Below are 25,503 nucleotides of genomic sequence, written 5' to 3' on the forward strand. Positions count from 1 at the left end.
AAGGCAGTAAATGGCATGTTGGCCTCCATGGCAAAAGGATTTGAGTACAGGAGTAGGGACGTCTTGCTGCAATTGTACTGGGCCTTGGTAAGACCACAGCTGGAATACTGTGTGCAGTTTTCATCTGTTTACCTGAGCAAAGATGTTTCCATAGTAGAGGGAGAGTAACAAAGGTTTACCACATTGATCCTTGAGATGGTAGGACTGACATAAGTTGACAGACTGGATCAGTTGGGACAACAAGGGGTTAGTCTCAGAAACATACAAAATTCTAACAGAACAAAACAGGGTAAATGCAAGAAGGATGCTCCCAACAAATGGACGATCAGGATCAAGTACTACAGACAGGGCCACAGACTTGGTCATTTAGAACTGAGATCAGGAGAGTGGTGAGCCAGTGGGAATCATTGGCACAGAAAATAATAGAGGTCAAAACATTGAATAGTTTCAAGGAGTTAGGTATAGTTCTTTGGGCTTAAGGGTGTGAGGGAAACTGGGAAATGGTACTGAGTTGGACGAGCAACCATGATCTTATTGAATGGCAAAACAGACTGAATTGTGTGAATGGCCAAATTTCTGCTCCTACATCTTTTGGGTGAAAGGCATACTCATATTTTCAATGTTTCTATCTCTGAATTAACTCTCTCTGCCATTTGCTGACATGCTTTCATCTGTCTCAGCAGCAAGTTCTGAAATTTCCTCAGATATCTTTATCTCTCTCTTACATTAAAACCCTTCTTAAAAACACAGCTCACGAACAAAACTTTTACACACCATTCTCATATATCTTTGTGGTTTGGCATCAAGCTCCATTTGAAGTGTTCTGAACCATTTTACTATACTAATAACATTACATGTGCTGTGCAAATACAAGTTGTTTTTGAGGGAATTCGATAATTGTAACCTTGTAACCCTTGATAAAGCTTGGCAAATTAATCATCTTACCTGTGATGAACCAGGTGTGCTTTGCAATTGGCTGCTGACAAGCATATGGTCTGTGCAGGTAGGCTGGGAGAAGCTAATTCCTTGCACTAGATTATCAATGCTAGAGTGATTGGAGTCCCACGATGACAAAGCAACCCGAGGTTCGGGCTGGGAACTCGAGTACCTTGTTTGATCCTCACTGTAATACATTAAAATTGGCAGAAGATTGGAATTTAGCATGTGCAGCAGACTGCCATTTCTGGTTAGAATAATTTGGACAGGATCACAGATTGGTAGAGTGTGCGGACCAAAGAATACGTTGGGGTATAACAGTGCATACCTTTATTGTTGGAGGAGTTTAATGTAGATAAATGTGAAGTGCTGCATTTTGGAAAGGCAGTTCGGAGGTAATGTTGCGGCTGAACAGGACATTCGTTAGGCAACTTTCTGAATACAGGGTAAAAACAAGGATTGCAGATGCTGGAAACCAGAGTTTAGATGAGAGTGGTGCTGGAAAAGCACAGCAGGTCAGTCATCATCCGAGGAGCAGGAAAACTGACGTTTCAGGCAAAAGTCCTTCATCAGGATTGATTTATTCCTGATGAAGGGCTTTTGCCCGAATCGGCAATTTTCCTGCTCCCCGGATGCTGCCTGACCTGCTATGCTTTTCCAGCACCACTCTCATCTAGACGCTTTTGGAATACTGCATGCAATTCTGGTCTCCCTCCTATCGGAAGGGTGTTATGAAACTTGAAAGGGTGCAGAAAAGATTTACAAAGATGCTGCTAGGGTTGGATGGTTTGCGCTATAGGGAGAAATTGATTAGGCTGGGGCTGTTTTCCCTGGAGCGTCAAATGCTGAGGGATGTCAGTATAGAGGTTTATACAATCATGAGGGCCATTGAGAGGGTAAATAGACAAGGTGTTTTCCCCTGGGGTGGGGGAGTCCAGAACTAGAGGGCATAGATTTAAGACGAGAGGGAAAAGATTTATAAGGAACCTAAGGGGCAACTTTTTCAAGCAGAAGGTGATACGTGTATGGAATGAGCTGCCAGAGGAAGTGGTGGAGGCTAGTACAATTACAATATTTAAAAAGCATTTGTATGGATATATGAACAGGAAGGGTTCAGAGGGGTATGGGTCAAGTGCTGGCAAATGGGATTAACATTACTTTAGTTTATCTGGTTGGCATGGACGAATTGGACCAAAGGGTCTGTTTCCATACCATACATCTCTATGACTCCATGACAGGATTCAATTCTGGACACAACAAAATATTACAAATATTGAGCATTTACAAATATTAAAGAGGGTGAAAGAGGTGATAAAACTGTATGAACACCAAAGGCAGCATTCTCACCCCAACTGGAAGTTGTGGGTTCCACAGCACAGTGGGTGGGTCCCTACACTCAGGTGATTCCAGAGGTAGCTTACCACCAACACCTCCTGCACAATTAGGGATGGACAATAACACTCACATCCCATGAGCAAATTAAATAAAAAAGGCCCAATCATACCATTTAGTATAACACCATCACAACAGTACTGAGGGAGTGCTGAACAGTTGCAGATGGCCTTTTTCCAATAAAATATTACAGCAGATGAAATCTCCCAAAGACCGCATAATAACTATCCCTAAACAAAGGAGACTAAAAACCTATCACATTGCTCTGGATGTTGGTTTGCTCGCTGAGCTGGAAGGCTTGTTTTCAGACATTTCGTCACCATACTAGATAACATCTTCAGTGAACCTCCGAATGAAGCACTGGTGGTGTAGCCCACTTTCCATTTATATGTTTGGGCTTCCTTGGGTTGGTGATATCATTTCCTACGGTGACATGCACAAGAATTCCTAGAAGCATGGCATTCCAATCAGAACTCTATCAACAAACACATTGACTTGGATCCCATTTATCACACCCTGAGAAAAACAACAGGAAATGACATCACCAACCATGGAAACCCAAACGTATAAATAGAAAGCAGGCTACACCACTAGTGCTTTATCCGGAGGCTCACTGAAGATGTTACCTAGTATGGTGACAAAACGTCTGAAAACAAACCTTCCAGTTCAACGAGTGAACCTACATCCAGAACGTCAACCTGAGCTACAAATCTTCTCAAAATTCACTATCACATTACTATTTATTGGACATTGCTATGCATATATTGGTTATTACGTTCCCTAGGTTACAACCACAATTACATTTTAATCCTACTTTGCTGGCAGTAAAGAGTTTGGGTCGTTCTGATACTGGGAAGGATTCCATATAAAAGCAAGCTCTTCCTTTAAACACAAAGCAAAAAGAATCATCAGCTATAAAGAAGTATTTAAGAAAGACAAATTTTACCAGATAAAAATGGGGAATCCTTACAAAAGTGCATCAAAAATTAAAGACGAAGTCAGATTCCTACTTCAAAATTTGAAATTAGCATTCTTACTCCAAGTAATAAACTTTTTAATCCAATAGGAAACTACCAGATTCAAAAACACTAGTTTTCTTTCGAGAAGGTTATTTGAACAGAGGGATAAATTCATGGACCAAACTATCCCATCATAACTTACACAATAGTGTACACATTAGGAAAAACAGTTTAACCAAATCTAGTTAGTTTTGTGTTAATAGGCTTATTGTGCAATTATTCCCACAATTCAAACAACTGCTCTGCGCATTTTTATTTAAACACAGGGAATCACCCAATCTGAGTTTTACCCAAAATAAACCCCATTCTTCCATTTTAAATATCAAACACAAGGTGGGAAGTGATTTGAGACTGCAGGACATTGCCTGAGTTATGCAGCGATTGAGTGGACCCTGGACCCAGGACCCAGCACCCCAAGCAATTCACAAAATTTGAGATTCATATAAAACAACTGCCTTGAATCAAAGTGCTTAAGGAACTGAGACCTGGACTATAAACATTAATACATTCCATCAACCTATTCATAAATAAATAAAGGCTCAGTTCTGGGGTTACTGCAAGTGACATTAGCTCAATGTATAATTTTTCAGATGAAGTTACCTCCAGGGCAGACCACTGGCAGGAGATAGATCCACATTAGAATGAATTTGTTTAGTAAAAGGCCCCTGAGAGTCAGTGGGACTACCAGAGGATAACCGTGTTCTCTTCACACCTGGAAGAAAGGAACAGAAAAAAACAGAGCGGCCAGTCAAAACATTTGATTGCATTGCACATAATAGAAGTCCTGCATATTACAACATGTCCTTTACTCTCAGGGTAAAGTTTATCATTTAATCAGGTTTCAGTCATACTGCAACAGTAATCCACCTGTATTTCTTTCCCAATTCAGTGTCCAGTCAACAAAGTGGGGAAAAAAGCATGTGGACAGAATTCTGATCTCATTCTCAGTGTTCTCTGAGAACATAGAAACATTGCAGCGTGTGCATGTGTGCGTTCAGATTGGGAGTACAATCTTCTCAACTGGGAGTAACAGTAGCATAGCCTGCGACAAACTGTTACCAATTCTCATTTCCAACTGAATTTAATAGTTCTTCAAAAATTTCCAACTAAAGGGGCTAGTGGCATTATTGCAAGATTATTAATCCAGAAATGCAGGTAACATTCTGGGGACCTGGTGCCATGGCAAGTGGCAAAGTTTAAATTCATAAAAATCTGGAATAAAAGCTAGCCTAATGCTGACCATGTAACCACTGTTGATTTTAGCAACAACCTATCTGGTTCACTAATGTCCTTTAGGGAAGGAAACTACAATCCCTACCTAATCTGGGACTTGAGACTGCAGACCCACAGCAATGTGGTTAACTCTTAACTGCCTTCTGAGCAATTACAGATAGGCAATAAATGCTGGCCCAGCCAACGACACCCAAACTCAAAGCAGAAAGTTCAGGGCATACACAATGCAACTGTCAGTACTTGATAGGGACAGAAAAAAATAAAATTTTAGAATCTCAGACATATACAGCCCATGAGGCCATTCAGCCCATTGTACCTGTGCCAATTGTAAAAGAGTCATTCAGCTTAATCCCACTTTTCAGGTCTTTGAGAGTAATTTTGTAGATCATTACATCTCCAGTTACTTATTAAATGTGAGAAAGAGTTTCTGTCTCTATCACTGCTTTCAGGTAGTCAGTTTCACATCCCCACCAGACTCTTGAGTAAAAACAAAATTCTCTTCAAATTCCTCTCTAATCCTACCAATAACTTCATTCTATGTCCATGATATTGACACCATCATTAAGGAAAATAGCTCCTTTCTATTCACTTTCGAGGTCACTCATAATTTTATAATCCTCAATGAAATCTCTCCTCAGTTTCTTCTGTCCCAAAGAAAACAATCTCAACAGATCCATCTTTCTTCATAATTAAACTTTACCAAGTCATAGTCATGGGAAATCTAATGCTTATTTTAGAAGGGAGAACAAAAGAACAGATTATTATTTCAACAGAGAAAAACTGCAGAAAGCTGCAACACAAAAGTACCTGCAGATACTCACTTATGGAACACAAATCTAGCACACAGGCACGATTCCTGATGAAGGGCTTTTGCCCGAAACGTCGATTTTACTACTCTTTGGAGGCTGCCTGAACTGCTGTGCTTTTCCAGCACCACTCTAATCTAGACTCTGGTTTCCAGCATCTGCAGTCATTGTTTTTGCACAGCAGGTAATCAGGAAGGCTAATGAAATGTTGGCCCTTATTTCAAGGAGGTTGGAGTATAAGAGTCGGGATGTCTTACTGCAATGGTAGGTGCTGGTGAGAGCATATATGGTTTAATTTAGTTCGCTTAAGATATTCATTGAAGGTAGTTCAAAGAATGTTCACTAGAATGATCCCAGGATGGAGAGAAAGTCTTTTGAGCAAAGTTTGGGACTCTTCTCAATAGAGTTTAGAAGAATAAAAGGTGATCTCATTGAAACAAACTCCTTACATATTTTTCATTCTTAACAAGCTTGAAAGGGTAAATGCCAACAGGATGTTTCCCCACATTTGAGTATCTAGGACCAGAGGCATAGTCTGAGAACAGAGGCTGGCCTTCACCATTAGCTGGAATCACCACATTTCGCTAACAAACTGAGCATTCAAATGTTGCTTCAGTTAAATATCATAAAGGGACTAATTGTACTTCCTTCATGATCTGCGTTCAATCTACATCGGTTACGGTTTGGGCAAAGAAAGATACAAGTACTTGGTCAAATTAACTTACCCCTTTTAAATTGGTAAATGAACCACCTGTCCTTTTTAATATCTGAAATCGTGGCTCTGTTCTTTGGACCTTCAATCAGAACTTTGTTCAGCAGACCTACATATACCAGACAAACATATAAAATGTAATGTCAACAAGTCTCAATGGAATGAGCTCCAGTCAATGTACAGCAAGGTGTAAAGGCCTCCTACTTGCCACTTTTCCATCTGTAAGATAAACCTGCTGTTACACTGCAGCAAAAACATCTGAGCTCTACATCAGTAAAGTTAGTTTACAAAAAGTAGAATAACTGGAGTGGTCCACTATGCCAACAGGGCAGATAGGAAAGGGCTCAATTACATTAGAACAGGAGTAAACTGTTCAACCCATCCTAAGCCAGGTCAGCCATTTTAATTATATCAAATATCAATTCCAACTCCTTAATCTTCAGAGATCTCATCTAACAAAAATCTGTCAATCACAGTTTTGAACTTTTCAACTGGCTCTACCCTCTCAACACCCTTTCTGAGAAAAGATGTTTCCTGACATCACCACTGAATGATCTAATTCTAATTTTAAGGATGGGCCACCTCATCTTGTGCTTCCTTCGCCAGAGAAATAGATTCGCTTCCTCTACCAAAGCATTTCTTTAATTATTTTAAATGCCTCATTCAATCACTTCTCAATCTGCAAAACTCACATTATTCAGGGCTCTCTGACAAGAAAACCCAAGTACAGATGTACACGTTTGTGAATAAGTCACAAATCCACATGGCTGCTGGAACACCAAGGAAAAGTAGTGACTATCTTTTGGGGAATAATTAAGGAAGACAAGATGAATAAAGTTTGGAGCAATTACTCATCTCGACCAAAACTCCAAAGACTTAGTTAAGGCTTGGAAAATTCCTACTAAAGGCAGTTATGAAATGAATATTGGTATTCATTCTCTTTGGGTGATTATTACAACAACAATGCATGTTTGTCATTGACACAAAGACAGGTGCATAACTGGGTTCATGATTCCTGCACCAACGCTGGAAAAGGATCAATTAAAAATAGTCATTTCTACACAGGACAAAGCTTGAAATTTAGCTCACCGTAGGGAACAGATGCTTAAGAAGTTCACTATTTCGCTTGTGTTCAACGTCAAGCAAAACTTGCTCACAACAAACTGAAGTGTGATCTTACACAGACAGTGCCCAAGTTAATAATCAACCCATTTCAGGTAATGTAAAGTTCAGGGAAGCTGTCCTGTTGCTCTGACCAACACTCACCTCTCAATCAGCAGACAAACTGATCATTTCATTACAATTTGAGGAACCTTGTTCTATGCTATTTAGTTGCTAGGCTTGCCTCCAGAGATAATGACAACACTTCAAAACAATTCACTTGCTCTGATGTTTAGGATATCACACCTCCCCATTAACAGGGAAAGTTTATTTCCTCCCTTTAACTTAAAAGGAGTAATAAAGCAAATTCACCATAGTTCTCACGGATTATAGGGCTACTCTCTCATTAGAAGGGTGTGGCTGGTCATGGTTTAACTTGAGGATCACCATGCTTCAGAAAAGGGGAGGGGTTGAGAAGGAGGAACCTTCATGGCAAAATGAATCTAACTATTATATAATACAGGTGTCATGATCTCAGCTGATTTCACTAATGGACAAATCAGATGCCAGAGTGAATTTTTTTTTATTGTTAATTGGTGTGAAACAGAGACACAAAACACTATGGATTTCCTTTAACAATAAAAAGAAAAACTAAAACAAACAAAAAGTCTAACAATATAGAATACAGTTTAAAAGATTTTAAAATACATAGCAAGGCAACTCCTTGGCCTGCCTTGTCAGTCAAGTAAATAAGAAAACAGGTAGCACTTCTGACAATACAGCACTGCAATGACATGTCCCTCCAGAATTACATGCTCAGATCTCTCAGCAGGAATTGAACATGCAGCCTTCTGACTCAAAGGCGAGAGTGCTACTCACTGAATCACAAACACCTAGAAAAAGCAGCAATGCTTGCCCACTTTAAATATGTCAAGAGATATTCCCGACTGTGGATTGTCCAAGGAGCAGATCCCTGATCATTTCCTTACTCAGTGGAACAGGATCGATCTTTTTCCATGGTGTTAGGTATAGTTTCTTCTCATTCCAATCACAGTACTCCTGACAACTATCCACAGGCTGGTCCCAGGGTAGCTCTGCAACATAGAATATCTGTCAGCAAAAATGAACAACAACCAAAAAATACATTCTAACAATTGAGCATCTTCTGGGTGAAAATCCACTCTATTTTTCATTGTTGTGCCTGCCTATTCATTTCAAAGTGCAACATGCTCAAATTGTTTTCACTTGACTTCAGGATAACTTCTGATTAGCCTTTGGGATAATTTCTAGGTTGCTACGTTAAGTTGTTGTTATGTTTAAAATAAAGTGGAAAATTCTAACTGCAGTAAAAAGAAACTAAACCACAATAGGTCCCTTGCTGTAATACTTGCTATAAAAAATAAAAAGACTCAGGATCACCTTCATCCTGTTCAACATAAAGTTTGGAACTCAAAACTTACACAATAGCTTTCACACAAAATCTGGAAACTGTTTTAACAAAAAGCTTCAAAGGTAGCAAATCAAATAAAAGCACAGTCGTAACTTGACATCTATTTGATATGAGATTGAACAACTTTGAATTCTATCAGTTGGATCAATGCAAGTTCACACCACCTGCAACCTTGTTCAGTAAACACCTCAAACTAAACAAGCAGCAGTCCCTGACTTAGAAATAAAACTGCGCTCTGAACACTAGCACCCTCTAATGTCAGTGAAGTATCATTACTCTCTCTTCTCAAAAGGACAATAATTACACGTGGTGGAATTGAAAGCTGCCCAAATAAATGCTCACTGCAGCTTTGAAAATCTCTCAGTTAAATGAACAACACCCATGCTGGACAAAACAATCCAATGAATTCACAACCAATTTGCTGCCTTAAATAAAACAGAAAGTGCTGGAGAAGTTCAGCAATTCTGATAGCATCAGTGGAGAAAGAAACAGAGTTAACATTTCGAGTCCAATGACTGTACTTAAGAACTGTTCTGAATAAGAATCACACCTTACTTGAAACATTAGCTCTTAATTTCAGGTTCTCAATATTGGCTGTTCTTTGATTTTATTTCATTGTCTTAAACATCCATGCATTCCTCCAGCACTGCAGCACGGAAGTGATCTGTACCATCTATACGAAGCACGAAAGCAACTTAATCAAAGCTCCTTTGCCAGGAATTCCCAAACTGGTGGCTCTATCACCCAGGAGGACAAAGACAGCCAGTATCTAGGAACACCATGACCTCCACTTGACACATCATCCTGACGTGGACACACATTCTTCATTGGCAATGTGTCAAAATCCAGAAAATCTCACTCAAATAGCAACAACTGACCAAACAAAAACAACTCTCCATTTTCCCCCCAGATTGAAAATTGTTCATGTCAGTGGACATGATGTCCAATGCAATCAGTACTTCAGGAATTGGTATTTGCATCTTGTGGTGTTGCAAAAAAAGACAAAGCAAAATCATTCATTAAAGTGTTCAAATTTTGGATCACAAACACTTGCTGTTTGCTTTTCCACATTTCACAAACAGAAATATGCATCATCTTGCATCTCCTCTCTTTGTTTAAATTCATCCATGTGATGAGGACACCATTGGCTAAGCCAACATTTTTTTTGCCCATCCTTAATTGCCATTAGAGGGCAGTTAAGTGGCAACTGCAATGTTGTAAATCTGAAGTCACATCAAGGTCAAATTAGGTAAGGACAAAGGTCCTTCCATGAAGGACGCCAGTGAATAAAATGGGTTTTTACAGCACTTAGGCAATGGTTACAAGTCACAATGTGGCTAGCTTTTATTCTAGATTTTTATTGAATTGAAATTTCACCATCTGCAATAGCAGGATTCAAATCTATATCCAAGAACACCAGCTTGGCATTCTTGATTCCCAGTTTACCACTTTCTCAGCTTCTAGATTCTCAGATTCCTATTCTTACTCTGTCACTGCCTTCCACTATTGCACAAAAGTTGTGGGAAAGAAACACGGTGAGCTATGTCAGTAAAGATTGAAAACTATAACTTGAAAACTCTCTGATGTGAAATAGACTACCTGCACTTACAAAGTTCACTCCGAAGTGTCAGCGCTGGGGGACTGCAACAAACAGCAATGTGAGAACAGCAATCAGTGTGCTAACAGAGGCAAAGTAATGTTCAACATTTGTGATCTAACTAGTCAATTGCAGAGCAGTTATAGGATATCAGACAGACTGAGAAGGGACAAGACCAACATCCAGAGAGAGAGAGGGGAAAGAAAGAAAGGGAGAAGGGGTGGGTGAGAAAGGCAGACATGGAGAGACAGACAGTTCTGAGCCCCACGATCTTAAACAACCACGATAAACCCTTCCCAATCTCTCTGCATAAAGACTGAACTAACCTCCAGCCAGCATTGCAACGAGAACAATTCCACACGACCAGATATCTACAGGCTCTGCTCGGAACTCTTTCCTCCTCAGCAACTCAGGAGCAACATACGGTAGAGTGCCACACATTTTATTTAGTAACCTCTCACGGCCATTGTGCCTGTATACAGTCGCCAAGCCAAAATCAGAAAGCTTTAGGTTATCTAGAAGAGAAATAAAAACAAATGGCTAGAGATGCTATACATCAAGTCAAGGACATTGGCATAATAACAATAAAGCGTTTTTACATGGTTTGTGTATATAGTGGCAGATTTGCAGGATTCTCTGACATTGGCCACACAGTCAATAACAGCTGAGCAACACCTCACTGACACTGCTAAAACCTAACTTCCCAATGATTGCAAAAGTTGCAGTTTATGGCTCTCCAACTGAGCGTCAGTGATACGCTGATCTGTGAACCAGGGCTACTTTCACAAGAAGAAACAGGAGCAGGAGTAGACCATTTGGTCTGTTGAGCCTACTCTGCTATTCTTGGTACAGAGCTCCAAAAAGGAAAGTAAATACAGGTCAAATTTTTCTTGCATTGATCCAAGGTAAAGACTTCCTTCTACTCAACAAGTCTGCTTGTTTGACAATATAAACAAGACATGGCGTGAAGTGAGCGGTTTCTCAGTTTATGGGCAGCAGGAAATCAGGGAGCATGTGCACATTGCTTACATCTAGTTTCATTCATTGAACATGAACCACCACCTGCCTCCACCAATTTTTTTGGTAATGAATGTGTGCACATAAACTTTTATGATGGGGTTTGGGGCAAAACAAAGCTGGAAGTAGGAACTGGAAGGAAAAATAAAATTTTAAATATTAAGCCAAGGTAAGCTCAGGTTTATATCGAATTTCTGCTCTTGACAACAAGCGTGCCATCAAGAAGTCTGAGTAAAACTGGAGTCAATGGGAACCAAAAACTTTGCTGGTTAAATTATACCTGGCAAAAAGGAATATACTGATTGCAGTTGTTGGAGGTCAGTCATCTTAGCTTCAGAACATCATTGCAGGGGTTCCTCAGGTAGTATCCTCAGCTCAACTAACTTTAGCTGCTTCATCAAAGACTTACTCTCCATCATGAGGTCAGAAATTGGGAGGTACGCTGATGACTGCAAAATGTTCAGTACCATTCGGGAGTCCTCAAACACTGAAGCAATCCATGTTCAAATGCAGCAAGATCCGGTCAATATCCAGGTTTGGGTGGACAAGTAACAACACTTGCTCCAGACAATGTCAGGCAATGAGCATTGCCAACAAAGGAGAATTTAACCATCATTAACATTTAATGCCATTACCATCACTGAATGCCACGTTACCAATAACCTGGAGGCTATCATGACCAGAAACTGAACTGAAGTGGTGAGGCTACAAGAGCAGGCTAGAGTCGATGAATCATACAATGATGAGCTCACCTCCTGACTTCCCAAAGTCTGTTCATATTCTACAAAGCACAAGTCAGAATTGTGATGAATTATTCCCCCAATTGCAGCTACAAGGTGCACTGCAGAAATTCATCAAGGCTCCTTAGACAATATCTTCAAAACCCACAAAGATTATTATGCAGAAGGACAAAGGCAGCAGTAGATATATGAGCACATAGTGGGGGGCATGGTGGCACAGTGGTTAGCACTGCTGCCTCACAGCACCTGAGACCCGGGTTCAATTCCCAACTCAGGCGACTGACTGTGTGGAGTTTGCACATTCTCCCCGTGTCTGCGTGGGTTTCCTCCGGGTGCTCCGGTTTCCTCCCACAGTCCAAAGATGTGCGGGTCAGGTGAATTGGCCATGCTAAATTGCCCGTAGTGTTAGGTAAGGGGTAAATGTAGGGGTATGGGTGGGTTGCGCTTCGGCGGGTCGGTGTGGACTTGTTGGGCCGAAGGGCCTGTTTCCACACTGTAAGTAATCTAATCTAATCTAATCTAATCTAAAAAACCATTACCTGCAACTTTTCTTCCAAGCCACTCACTATCCTGACTTAGACACAGATCACCATTCCTACTATTTTGCTGGGTCAAAATTCTGGAACTCCCTTTTCAGCAGAATTGTGGGCAGATCTACACGAAATAGACTGTAGCACATCAACAGAACACTCACTCAAGGACCATGAGGATGGGCAATAAACGCTGGCCCAGTGAATGAAGCCTACATCCCACAAATGAATAAAAACAAACATTCCATAAATAGCATAACAACAGGCCATTGATCCCAAAAGTTAATACTAGCAACGTATGCACATACCCTAAAAATGTACATCAGCATTGGCCTCTATTCCCTTTTGCCTAATGGCCTTGTCTGGTTTGTTTCAAGTGCACGTATACCATTCACCTCAACCAGTTCCTGTGATAGCAAAATCCAGTCTTAACAGTCTTAAATAAACAGGTTTCTTACCAACTCCCTTCATGATTTCTTGGTGACAATTTTATACTGATAACCTCTGGTTCTGTTCTGCTACACTCAAGGAAACCACCACTCTTTAAGCGCAGTCAGTTCTGCTATAACATGGTAGTTCTGTTCTTTTGCAATCCCGTGTTCTTAGAAAATCATGTAACAGCAGCACCTTTTAAACTACTGGGGCAGGAATCACATTATAACCAATACACGCTTTAAACATTTGTGCTATAGAAACAGTGTCCCCAGTTCATCAATTGCATTACAGTGAATTTGCATTAAGAATAACGTGCGTTATAGCAGAACAACCTGTGCTTCATAATTTTAAAGACCTTTATGAGGTAATTTGTTTCTCTTTTCTCAAGAGAGAAAGACAGTCAGCCTGAATATTTTTTCCTGATAAGATGATTTACAATCTTGTAAATCTTGTGTGTCCCCCCTCCACTGTCTCTTTTGTTTATAATATGGCAAGCAGAACCCAACATAGCTAGAGTGTGGTTTAGCCAAGGGTCAAATCAAGTTTAAGTAGGTGATGTTTAGTCAATATGGGAAGGGAGTAGGAACTTATTTGCAGGAAATCATTCAACCTGTCTGTGCAAAGTAAGGAAATACTTCAAGTCAGGACAGGACAACATCACCACCGGAATAAACTTAGGTTACGCCACTGGGTAGGTATGACCACCAAGGGATTTCACAAAGTCTCTTAGTGAAATGAGAAAACATATCTTGTTCATAATAAGTAACACTCGTCCAATCAATGAGTGCATTCTCTACAGCCAGATGTATCTGTAGTAACTGATAGACTTTATCACCCCTCACAGCAATCCTAGTCAAACACCAGATTCAGAAGAGAAGGCAATGAAAAGTTGTGAAAATTGCCAAAAAAAATTTCTACTCTTTTCCATCATGTCATTATGCAGTAAACCATAAGTTACTGCAGACCAACAAATAGGCTGCAAATCATTTTTGTTTCCATTCAGGTCACCTGATTAAGGTCTAAAAATGATGAGGGACATAGACAGGAATAAACTATTCCCATTTTAGAGTTGACATTGATTTTAAGGTAAGGGGCAAGAGGCTTGGAAGGCATTTAAGAAAAGAGGGTAGCAGGCATCTGCAATTTTCTGTGCAAAGGGCATAAAGGTTGCAATCATCACAACATTTAAATATTTAGTTAAACACTTGAAATACCATCCAAGGCCGTAGGCCTAGTGATGGGAAATGGAATGAGAGATAGTTGCCTGATGACCAACTAGAATGTAAAGGGCCAAAGGGCACCTATTCATGCTGCAATCCTCTATCATCTGAAAGCACTAATATAGCTGTGCATAAGAACCAGGAGCCCATTAGCTCCACACTAAAATGATCATCCTCAATATCAGAAATTGAAGAGTGAGGAAGCTGTAGACAAGTCCAAGACTTTGTACAACGACTATTTTGCAAAAATAGAAAAGCATGAACAGTAACCGGGACAGGAACACTGATTGATTCTATACTCCTCACTCACAGGCTTTGAGGCCAACTGTTCCTTCATCCTGAAATTCTGATAACTCAGTATCAGAGAAGGTCATCATAGTCAGCATGCCTCAAAACACTAAAGGTCATCCAAGAACCAGCTTTTCCTGGGTCAACTTTCTTAATTGTTTAATTCAATCTTGAAGAGGGTATTGTTTATCATCTAAATAGAAAATCAAATCAACTGGGAGTAGGGAGTAGACAGATGCTTAAAAACAAATGTAGCTACAGTCATCTTTTACAGTTTTATCTTTTATTCGTTCATGGGATTTGAGCATTGATAACTAGGCCAACATTTATTACCCATTCCCAATTGCTCTTTATGTAAGGGACACATCTTTTGTCTTATGGTCATTAAGTTCAGAGTTCGACTCCTACTCCAAGTGGTCCCAGAAAGTACAGACCGGAGCAACAGCACTGAAGGAAGGGGTCCAACAGAAGACTCTTACCTAGTGGTTGTAAGTGTCTCATCCCACGTCCTATTGTTTTCAAGCTTAATAAACTTCACACAGCATAGGACTAAGGCCTTTCTCAGCTGGTATAAATCTGGCTATCATGACTTGTTACACATTTGGCCTGGATATTCTGACAACCAGACAATGGTTTCTGCAGCATAGACAGGAGTCGTAGAATCCTAAATGTGGTAGACTCCCAAGGACTTCCCTGAGAAACTGAAGTGGCTATTGGACATTTCCCCTGCCAGAAGTATCCATTTAACTCTGAAAACAGCATGTCTTGCTTAGTTTAGTAGTTACATAGGAAAAGTCGGAGATTAAGAACCTAACGTAATACCTGGCTAACAATTAAACTGACCGACCAACTCATCCCCATCAGAATGGTTGGCTTTTGTGCCTCCTTCATAATGAAAGATGAACAGACCAGTATTGCTGTACTATACCTCGATCATCGAGCAGCAGATTTTCTGGCTTGATGTCCCTATGAGTAATTCCAATACTATGAAGGTATTCCTAGGAAGAAGAAAGATAGAAGCTTTTAAACAGAATTACTTTACAACTTCTTCTAAATCTCCAGGCTCATAAAATACAATGTGATGACAGACTGAAGTGAGAACTACAAATCCAAACACAACAGGTTTAGCACAGCTAATAGGTCAGAAGTGGCTATTGAGTGAGTGCTTAAGACCTCTGGTTACAGTGTAACTACTTTGCTTTGGCTTCAAGCATGACTTCCAATGGATATTTTGGTGTTTCTCAATTAATTAAAATAGAATATGGTAGTCTTGGTATTTTAAAGCCTTGGTTGGTGAACAAACCAAATTTTGGCAGACAAAGCTCATTGAGACAATATATGTCTAAGAACGTAAGCATTACACAATCCACCTTTAGTTACACTGTCCAATGCTGCAAGAGGAAAATTGCTGTAGCATGCCCCTGTTAGTTAACACAATTAGTTTCAAGCATTTTTTTAATATATAATTCCAAAAAGACAAAGAATTAGTGTTAGAAGCTCAAGTATTAGAAGGTGTTAGGGCGGCACAGTGGTTAGCACTGCTGCCTCACACACCAGGGACCCGGGTTCGATTCCAGCCTTGGGCAACTGTCTGCGTGAAGTTTGCACTTCTTTCCCCGTGTCTGCGTGTGCTTTTTCCAGGTGCTACAGTTTCCTCCCACAACCACAAAGATGTGCAGATTAAGTGAATTAGTCTGGGGTAAATGTAGAGCAATAGGGCAGGGGAATGGGTCTGGGTGGCTTACTCTGGAGGGTTGGTGTGGACTTGTCAGGCCGAAGGGCCTGTTTCCACACTGTAGGGATTCTATGATACTATGACAAAATACTGCAGATACTGGAAATCTTGAATTAACAACAGAGAATGCTGAAGAAACAGCTTCATTGGAAAGAGAAACAGAATAATTGTTTCAGGTCAATAACCTTTCATCAGAATGTTCAAAGTAGTTAGAAATTCGAAACCAAAGTTGATTTAACTTATCAGATTAGGGTAAGAGTAGGAAGTACGTAATAGAGACATCAACATTTTCAGCAAAAGAAATAAATAAGGGCTGTCAATTGCAAACAAAGAATTTTTCATGAATCACACACAATAGTAGACTTAGCTTGGACCTATAGGGGCTTCCACAGCAAAATGTTTTATTTGGGAGTGGACTCAAAGAGGAAACTGCACAAGAACATATTTAACCAGACAGTGTGGTGATGGACAAATCTCTCTTCAATGAAGAATTAATGATACTTACCACTCCTGCTATCAGCTGCAGGAAAAATCTATGAGCATCCACTTCAGGCATACCCACATCAGGTTCTACAGGAATACAAACCAAATCAGTCACAGCATTAATCTGCTATTACCTAGGAATTACACAGGCTAGAGAGCACAGAAAACAGATCATTTGGCCCAACCATCTCATGACTGCGGTTAGACTTACTGAAAATGCCGCATGGTGGGCCAGTGGTTAGCACTGCTGCCTCACAGCACCAAGGACGTGGGTTCAATTCCACCCATGGGCTACTGGAGTTTGCACGTTTCCCCATGTGTATGTATGGGTTTCCGCTGCGTGTTCCAGTTTCTGCCCACAGTCGTCGAAAAGTGTGGTGCTGGAAAAGCACAGCCAATTAGGCAGCTTCCAAGGATCTTCCTGATGAAGAGCTCATGCTCAAAGCATTGACTCTCCTGGTCCTTGGGTGCTGCCTGACTGGCTGTGCTTTTCCAGCAGCACACTGTTCGACTCCGATCTCCAGAACCTGGAGTCCTGACCTTCTCCTTTCCTCCCACAGTGCAAAGATGTGCAAGTTAGGTCTGACAGGCCATGCCAGATTTGCCAGAGTGTTCAGCGATGTGTAGACTAGGTGGGTTAGCCACGGGAAATGTAGGGTTATAGGGTAGGGAAATGAGTCTGGGTGGGATGCTCTTCAGAGGGTCGGTGTGGACCCGTTGGACTGAACGATCCGTTTCCAGACTGAAGGGGTTCTACGATTCTATGATAACCAGTAGGTAATGGAACAGACGAGGGAGCAAGGTCTGGTCCTGTGAAATGAGAGAGGAATAATTAATTACCTCATAGTTAGGGATCCTCTTGGAAGGAGTGATCACAGTCTGGTTGAATTTAGAATACAGATGGAGAGTGTGAAGATAGAATCCAATACTAGGGCCCTGTGCTTGAACAAGGGGACTACAATAGAATGAGGGAGGACTTGGCTAAAGTAGATTGGAAACAAAGATTTTTATGGTGGGACAGGTGACGAGCAGTGGAGGACTTTCAATGCAATTTTTCAAAGTGCTCAGCAAAAGTATATTCCAGTCAAAAGGAAGGATGGTAAGAAAAGAGTAATCTGCCATGGTGTGTCTCAGAAATAAGGAAGGCTATTAAATTGAAAGTGGCCAAGAACAGCTGGAAACTATAAGATTGGGAAAACGTTAAAGGTCAACAGAAAGATACAAAAAGAGCTATAAAGAAAAATAAGATAGAATATCAGAAAAAACTAGCACAGAATATAAAGACAGATAGCAAAAGTTTCTATTAATATATAAAACGAAAAGGAGTCGTTAAAATAAATATTGTCTTTAGAGGATGAGAAGGGGAATTTAGTTATGGGATATGATGAAAGGGCTGAGGCATTGAACAGGTATTTTGCGCTTGTCTTCACAGTGGAGGACACTAATATCATGCCAGTAATTGATAAGGAGACGAAGGTAAGTGAGGACTTGAAAACAATCATTATTACGGAAGAGGTAGTGTTGGGCAAGCTAATGGTGCTAAGGATTGATAAGTCTTCTGGCCCTGATGGAATGCCGGTACTAAAAGAGATGGCGGGGAAATAGCAGGTGCACTGGTGGAACTTTTCCAAAATTCACTGGACTATTGGGCAGTCCCAGGAGATTGGAAAACAACAAATGTGACATCACTGTTTAAAAAGAAAAGTAGACAAAAGATGGGGAGTTATAGACTCGACAGCTTAACCTCTGTAGTGGAAAGAGGCTTGAGTCTATTATCAAGGAACAAAGCAAGGCATCTTGATGTAAATTGTCCCGTTTGGCAGATGCAGCATGGGTTCATGAAGGGCAGGTCATGCTTGACAAATCTTTTGGAATTCTATGAAGACATTACAAGCAAAGTGGAAAATGGGGACTCAGTGGATGTGGTGTACCTAGATTTTCAAAAGGCCTTTGACAAGGTACCGCACAAGAGGCTGCTAAATAAGGTAAAGATGCATGGTGTTACGGGTAAAGAATTAGCATGGATAGAGGATTGGTGACTAACAGGAAGCAAAGAGTGGGGATACGTGAATGCTATTCTGGTTAGCAATCAGTGACTACTGGTGTGCCTCAGGGATTGGTGTTGGGACTACAATTATTTACAATTTAAATAGATGATTTAGAGTTGGGGAACATGTTGCAGCGTGTCAAAGTCTACATGATGACACTAAGATAAATTGCAGTGCAAAATGCGTAGAGGAACATAGATACATTAAGTGGGCAAAGGTCTGGCAAATAGAATACAATGTAAATAAATGTGATGTCATATATTTTGGTAGGAATAACAGTAAAAAGGATTATTTTGAATGGTAACAAGTTGCAACATGCTGCTATTCAGACAGACCTGGGTGTCCTTGTGCATGAATAACAGAAGGTTGGTTTGCAGATACAAATAATTAGGAAGGCAAATGGAATTTTATCCTTGATTGCTAAAGGGATTGAGTTTAAAAGCAGAGTGGTTATGTTGCAGCTGTACAGGGTACTGGTGATGCCGCACCTGAAGTACTGCGTGCAGTTTTGGTCTGCTTACTTGAGAAAGGATGTACTGGCACTGGAGGGAGTGCAGATAGAGGTTCACTAGGTTGATTCCAGAGTTGAGGGAGGGGATGGCTTATGAGGAGAGTCTGAATAGATTGGGGATTATATTAATTGGAATTCAGACGATTGAGGGGGTATCTTATAGAAACATATAAAATTATGAAGGGAATAGACAAGATAGAAGTAGAGAGGATGTTTCCACTGGCAGGTGAAGCGAAGACAAGTGGGCATAGCCTCAAAATTTGAGTCATAGAGATGTACAGCACGGAAACAGACCCTTCGGTCCAACTTGTCCATGCCAACCAGATATCCTAGGGAGCAGATTTAGGAATGAATTGAGAAGGAACTTCTTCACCTAAAGGGCTATTTATCTATGGAATTCCCTGCCCAGTGAAGTAGTTGATGCTATTTCAGTAAACCTTTTTAAAGCTAAGGTTTTTTTTGAACAATAAAGGAATTAAGGGATATGGTGAGAACGTGGGTAAGTGGATCTGAGTCAGATTAGCCATGATCTTATTAAATGGCAGAACAGGCTTGAAGGACCACATGGTCTATTCCTGGTCCTAGTTCTTATATTCTGTTGCCTTTACCCTGATTTAATTGACTAGTTTCCTCTTAAACACACATAACATTCCCTTCAACTACTGTCGGAGGTAGCCAGTTTTACAAACTCACTGCTGGATGGGAAAAGTTTCTTTTGAATTCCTCACTGGATTTTTTTTTTAGACTACTTTATATTGATGGCTCTAGTTATGCCCTTCCTCACAAGAGGAAATTATCTCTGTAATCACTCTATGAAAAGCTTAAATATCTCCAATAAGTCAGCCCTCAACCTAATTTCCACAAACCCCCACATAAGGAGAGACCAATCTTTCAATAGAAACATCCATTTATTTCAGATTTCACACTGGGAAGTTTACTCTCCACCCTCTCCAGTACCTCTAAACCCTTTATATAAAGATGGTGACAGACAGTACAGTACAGTGTGGCATAACCAAAGTTCAATAGAGATTTAGCAGAACTTCCCTACTTTTCAATCCTTTTATCTTATTTTTCAACTATAAGTTGTCAAAGAGTGAAAAATACTCATGCCAAAATTAAAGCACTTCGCTGCACATTAGTATTAACCGTTTAACTTAAATTGCATTCTCCAGCCCTTGCTTAGACTGTAGCATCATAATGTTCCCCAAGACTGCTGTTGAGAAACAGCACACATGGAAGATTCACTTAATCAGCTAATGGGATAAACTAAAACTTGTGACTGTTAAGTCTGGCTGAGTAAGCAAGGTCAAAAATGCACAAAACTGAAAAAATACAAAGAACTGAGGTCAATCATGGTACATCTTACTGTCCCAGTTCAGATTAGCTGTCTCAGCACAGATAGTAGATTGACTCCAAGATGACAATAACAAATTACATTCACCTTGCACCTTTATTAGAGTAAAACATCTCACTGAAGTTTGCAGGAGCATCATCAAACAGGCATCCCCAAACATGTAAACTATTCTAACAGAAATCTGAATTCCAAGAGAAAGTTAAAAGAATTCTTAAAGAGCATCTCTGCCTGATTACCAGTGGTACCTCCACACTGAGACATCTTGGCAATTGAGCAGTCTCTGCAAATCTTACAACTTAATATTGAGAGCTTGCTAGCTGCCAAGCAAAACCTGACTCGATATCCTGCTACCCAACACTCCATTGACATCATTCACCAGCAGGAAACCTACACTGGAACTGAAGCAGTAGCTTGTTATGGCATCAAAGGCTTTAGCTAACTCAGCTACTGCCTCATGTCTGGTCCAACACTGACAGCGTTATGAAAATTCTGTGGAAATGCAATTCAGCAGTGTTCATACTGCAAACGTATGCAAAGAAAATGCACAACTGCGCAGCAGAAGGTAAAATTAGGATAAGCAACAAAACTTGAACAAAGACGCAGGTTTTAAGGAGCAGCTTGAAGGAAGGAGATGAAAGTGTGAAGTGAAGAGCAAGAAAATTCCAGACCTTATTGTCCACAAAACTTTGAATAGCTCAATCACTGCATTTTTATCCAGATGGTCTCAACAAGCAAACACTTACTGGAAAATTGAAATAGCTTCAACATTGTACATAAGCCAGCATGTAAAATTTACCAGTTTGATATCAATTATAAAATACTCTGTCTCCTATGCCTCATTATCTCCAAATTTGACTATTCTGACATTCTCCTAGCCATCAGCCCATCATTTGCACTCCGTAAACTTGAGCCAATTTAAAATGTTGGTGCTTTTATCCCATCTCACGTCAAATTCCATTCACTGAAAACCTCTGTTTTCTGAGCTATACTGGGCACTTGTTTCTTCAATATTTCTTCCTTGTTTTCAAATCCCTCCCTGGCCTCACTCCTCCCTATTTCTTTAACTTTCTCCAAGATACCTATACAACTGTTTGACTTCTTATGTACCTCCAACTTTTACCACTGCACAACCAGATGCCTGGGTCCAAGATGCAGAGGGGGAAAGTCATCAAAGTCTCAGAGGACCATAGGCCTGCTCTCTCATTACAGAGATGATGACTGGTGGTGGTTTAACCCGACGGCCTCGCCCCATTGGGTGAGGGAGAGTTTGAGAAGGAGAATCCTTCATGGTAACATCAGCCAGTGTGGGAAGTGAACCCACGCCATTGCTATCACTCTGCATCACAAACCAGCCATCTGGCCTATTGAGAGAACCACCCCCAAACTACAGAGTTTCATCCCAGACCCCTTACTCCTTCTTTAAAAATTTACCTCTCTCACCACACTTTTGGTTCCATGCCCTAATAATTGCTGAGACATTGTCAAATTTTGTTTGAATATGGATCACTGAGATATTTTACCATATTAAAAGGTGCTATTAAATTGTAAGCTTTCAGACTTCCTGCCATGTCAAAGTTTATATAAAGTTCCTACCTATTCGATCAAAGAGTTCTCCTCCACTGCAATACTCCAGAAACAAGTACTGGATGCTGCCTTCACGACGATGTCCGTAAAAACGGACAATATTTGGGTGGCTCAACATCTTATTGATGCAAATTTCCTTCTTGATGTTCTCAGGACAGTCAAGAGCACGCGCAGTGTCCACTTTCTTCACTGCAACCGCCTCCTCTGTTCTCCGATTCACAGCCAATTGCACCCTAAAGGCAAACAAAACCTGCTCAGGCTACAGCACCGTGAAAAAGAACGTCAACAGTACTGCACCTAATTAAGAAATATTCAAAGAAACAGGTAACTTTTCAGCATGTTTCATTTTTAGCCAATTTAAAAAGAGATCCTATTGTAATTCCAAATCACACGAATAAGCAGTTGACACTCACTCGCCATATGCTCCTTCACCTAGTGTTTGCACCAGATCCCAATCCTCTACAAACGGAACTGCCATCTTCCCAGGCAATCACCAGGAATACTGAAAATAAAGAAAGTTATTCATCAATACTAAAGAAAAGAATAAATTAGGAAAAAGAATTAACCTCACTTGGAATGATTTAACGCTTCTTCTGTCACCTCCAAATAAAACTCCTCAGGGTGCTAACCTCAAGCACCCAATCATTTCATGTGGAGCTGGATATTATGATGTCTAACATCACCGTCACTGGGGCCTGGATGACGGCAGCATTTGGAATACCTGCTGGATCAGTTGAGAATCGGTAGGTGATAAAGGTAACCATTTTACTTTCAAGTGACCAAACAGGCCTGAGGTTCTTCTATCTTTTAATTCTGAGGTCAGTAATCTCTCCTGTACTAACGTGCAAAATATTCTGTGACACAAATTCCTCACATTTAATTCCTTTATTTAATATTTAGTCTTCAGAATGAGGGCACCAAAAGCACTGTTTGGTGTTTACAATGACGTTATTTAAATAGGTACCTATATAGCCACATGCTGTATTCCAAAAAATTTGAAATTATGCTTTTCTTTCTTCCATTCATCTTGTTCTGCTGGCTGGAGAAAACATCTGGCTTTCGAACAATTTTTCAGGCAACTGGATATGAGGTACTTTACCTCCTGTAATGTTAGATCAAGGCAAAGACTTCCAAAGATAATGACAAATACATATTATGGGCACTCTTCCAGTTTAGATTCCTGTGCTCCAGCTCATGGGAGCAGAGGAAACCTTAAAAGGAGCAATGCATTTTGGGCACACGTTTTTGAGTTTATGTTGAGTTTTACAGCAAGTGCAGTAATGTTCATTTTCTTGAGATATATTCATGAGGTGCTTCAGCACGAACTTCTGTTTTGATCAATTGAAAACCCATTTCCTTCAGAATTGTTCTTACAGTTTTTCTTGTCAAAGAGTTACAGTGCTAGGCCCAGGTACTGTTGTCAAGCTTCTGGGCCAGTGTTTATCACAATCCTGTTTAGTGATAAGTAACAGCTTCTCACCCACATTTAAACATCTCCTCAACAAAACTATCTCTCTGACCATGCTTCCAATCACTACCCATAATCCTCCATTAGATATTTTAGCCTGCTTTAATGTAATGTGCGCCACCACAAGATCTGCATTAGCAGCATCCCAAACAAGATATCACATGGACTACAAATCAACAATCATTAGCTTGTTAAAGATGGTAAAACAGAAATAGAATAATTGACAGCAACCCAACTCACCAGAGGTTCAAAGCACAAAGCAGAAAAACCACTCTAATAATAGTTCACAATTCATGCGTTTCTTCCTTACTGATCCTTACTGATATAAGGCATTAAAGACCCTGAGCGGGAGAACACCAATTCCAAATGGCCAAAGTCAAGCAAGTAGCCAACAACTATCCTGCAACTATATCCTCTATTACTGAGCTCATGATTCTCAATACAAAATGTGCAAAAACAACTACTGAAACTCCTCACAACAAAAAAATTGAGTGCAACAACCAATTCTCAGCAATAGAATTCTGGAAAGAACTGCCTATTCTTGATCAATTCAGCGTAATCTATCCTGTAGACCATATGTTAACTTCTGACAATATGCCCTTACTATTGAAATTTCTTCAGCCCAAGATGTTGGAGTACATCTCATACACAGTAACACTAGTTAATATTTTCCTTGCTCAACACTCTATCACTGTGTCAAACAAATGAGATCCTCTCACAACATTAATTTTTGAACGCTCTTATCAACACATTTGTGTAGGTACCTTCCCTTGCTAAAATGTCGTGTGGGTTTAGTACAGCATCAGCCCAGACAATGTCATTGTAAACCCAACCAGACAGCAAGAGCAAGCTCACTGAACCCATCCTGAGCACCAGCAACACCCCAAAACCAAAACTTTCCATTCCACCTCCCCCCATCCCTGACCCCCCCCCACAAGAGATGATTCTACAAACCAGGACAGTCGCCCATGTAGACTTCATCACCCTCACATTACCACAATACCAGAAACAGGAATTTCCATCCCAAATCCCACAAAACTAGGACCCGCTCACCAAGTCTGTACCCAGACTAGGACTCTCTGCCTCACATATTCCATCTAGAACTCTCTCTCCTTACAAATGAGGACCCTCATCTCTCCTCCCAAAGGCTCTCCCATCCCCCAATCTGGACACCAACACTACCCGACACACCCACCAACCCTTACCCCCTCTCCCCTCTATAAATCCGGTCTGCCACTCCTGCCCACCCTCGGTGTACCATCCCCACTGCCCAGTGGAGGATCCTGTGGGTCAGGCACGCTGCCATCTCCCTCTGTGGCTCTGCAGCAGCCACCCGTTACTCTCACTCTATTGACCACTCTTACATTCACTCACTCCCACCCCCACCTCCAGTCTCACACTCACTCCTTCTCTCCCCCACACACTCCCCTTCCACACTGTCCCTCCCTCACAACTTTCTCACAATCCTTCCTTCCGCACGATCTCTCCTCCCTCTCTCACAAAACTCACACCATTTCTCTCATTCTCTCCCTCCCTCCATCTCTCTCACTCACTCTCTCTCGAGCTCTCCGTCTCTCCATGAATTTTCGCGCCTTGCGTGACTCCAGCACGCACAACTGACGTCATCGCGCACCGCGTGCCCACAACACTCATACGTGACGTCATCGCGCCGACGGTTGCGCGGGCCTGGCCGTGACGTCACTGCGGCGGGAGATTCAAAACAGGGGTGGATCAGTGGTGCTGGAAGAGCACAGCAGTTCAGGCAGCATCCAAAGTGCAGTGAAATCGACGTTTCGGGCAAAAGCCCTTCATCAGGAATAAAGGCAGTGAGACTGAAGGGTGGA

At 40.9% G+C, this 25,503-nt stretch overlaps 1 protein-coding gene across 2 annotated transcripts in view; it reads right to left on the minus strand.

Moving 5' to 3' along the window:
• Positions 1-25,264, minus strand: part of chek1 (checkpoint kinase 1) — a 38,232-nt gene extending 12,968 nt beyond the window's left edge. Inside the window, exons 1-10 of one of the 2 annotated variants that reach the window (XM_060846894.1) lie at positions 25,213-25,264; positions 22,605-22,693; positions 22,201-22,424; positions 16,717-16,781; positions 15,405-15,474; positions 10,573-10,761; positions 8,189-8,293; positions 6,112-6,207; positions 3,948-4,059; positions 946-1,123 (exon numbers count right to left, since the gene is read on the minus strand). In XM_060846894.1, the coding sequence (XP_060702877.1) occupies positions 946-1,123; positions 3,948-4,059; positions 6,112-6,207; positions 8,189-8,293; positions 10,573-10,761; positions 15,405-15,474; positions 16,717-16,781; positions 22,201-22,424; positions 22,605-22,669 (1,104 nt within the window). In that variant the 5' untranslated portion in view covers positions 22,670-22,693; positions 25,213-25,264. The remainder of the gene's footprint in view (positions 1-945; positions 1,124-3,947; positions 4,060-6,111; positions 6,208-8,188; positions 8,294-10,572; positions 10,762-15,404; positions 15,475-16,716; positions 16,782-22,200; positions 22,425-22,604; positions 22,694-25,212) is intronic. The other variant, XM_060846895.1, reaches the window with a different exon arrangement.
• Between the last annotated feature and the right edge of the window lie 239 nt (positions 25,265-25,503).

Source organism: Hemiscyllium ocellatum, chromosome 29 (assembly GCF_020745735.1).
Source record: "Hemiscyllium ocellatum isolate sHemOce1 chromosome 29, sHemOce1.pat.X.cur, whole genome shotgun sequence".
Classification (NCBI taxonomy): Eukaryota; Metazoa; Chordata; class Chondrichthyes; order Orectolobiformes; family Hemiscylliidae; genus Hemiscyllium; species Hemiscyllium ocellatum.